Consider the following 1117-nt stretch of genomic DNA (forward strand, 5'->3'; position numbering starts at 1 on the left):
TTATAAAATGTAGAAAATAAACATTTTCCTGGAGGTGAGTTGGGTTTACACACACAAATACATAAATAGCGATTGGGTGGCAATAAATTAAGACAAGTGGTTAATTGATAAATAAAATCTCAGCTTGCATGACTGGTGGGAGAGTCAAACACACAGGTCCCCGCTGGCCACACATTTCAGGTCCCGCGTGAGGAGGCGGAAGAGGTTGAAGGTGACAGAGGCCTCGAGGCAGCCAGGGGACTCCTGTAGGGAGGAGGGGATGGGTCAGGGGCTGTCCAGGGTCTGGGCTCCTAGTGGCTCCCCAGACCCCAGTCCCTCTCTTCCCGGGTCACTCACCTTTTCTGGGGCCTCCTGGAGCCGGTGCAGCCAGTGGTGGAGGCGGCCCCGGGGCCTGGGCCCTGCCGTCGGCTGAGGCTGGATCTGTGGGCAGAGGAGAGCCGTGTGTGAGGCGGGGCCTGGGCCACCACAGGGGAAGGACACTGCTCAGAGCCCACAGACCTGGGTGTCCGGGCCCCGAGGACTCACACAGGCCCGGAGCTGGGAGAGGATGTGGTGCAGGGTGTGAAGGGGCTGGTCCAAGACATCCACCAGGGCCGAGTCAGCATCTGCGGCAGCCTCCAGAACCTTCAGCGTCAGGGCCAGCTCAGCCTCCAAAGCCACGGGGCGCTCCCTCACCTGGGGAGAGGTGAGAAAGAACAGGTGAGGGGGCAGGTGAAGGGAACAGGTGGGGAAGGAGGATAGAGAGGAACAAGTGAAGGTGACAGGCACAGGGGAGAGGGCACAGCCAGTATGGTCAGGTGGGAGCAGAGGGAAGGGGGAGCAGGTGTGGGGAGAGGAGCGAGAGAGACCAGGGAGAAGGAGAAGGTGAAGGGGCCACTACAGAGCCAGGTGAGCGGGGTCGGGAGGGCAGGCGTGGGCCTGACTCCCCCTCTCACCTGCAGCTGCCTCAGGTCCCAGGTCTTGGGGAAGAGGCGGGAGCGGCACCTGCAGTCCTTCAGCAGAAGAGACTCTTCCTGGACAGCAAAGGCACAGGTTAGCCCCAGCAGGAGGGTTGGAGGTTAGACCACTCTGGTGGGCTTGGAGGATGGCTGACAACAGGATGGGGAGGTTAACTGCT

The 1117-nt window shown here is 60.9% G+C and overlaps 1 protein-coding gene across 1 annotated transcript; it reads right to left on the reverse strand.

The window, feature by feature from the left end:
- Positions 1–144: 144 nt before the first annotated feature.
- Positions 145–1013, reverse strand: LOC108524754 (interferon lambda-3-like; the record flags this gene model as incomplete). The annotated part of the gene is made up of 4 exons (XM_017865831.1): positions 145–243; positions 337–420; positions 526–675; positions 936–1013. Coding segments are annotated over 4 exons (411 nt in total), but the record flags the coding sequence as incomplete, so codon positions are not given.
- Positions 1014–1117: the final 104 nt, after the last annotated feature.

Source organism: Rhinopithecus bieti, unplaced genomic scaffold (assembly GCF_001698545.2).
Source record: "Rhinopithecus bieti isolate Rb0 unplaced genomic scaffold, ASM169854v2 repeat_21813, whole genome shotgun sequence".
In the NCBI taxonomy this organism is placed as follows: Eukaryota; Metazoa; Chordata; class Mammalia; order Primates; family Cercopithecidae; genus Rhinopithecus; species Rhinopithecus bieti.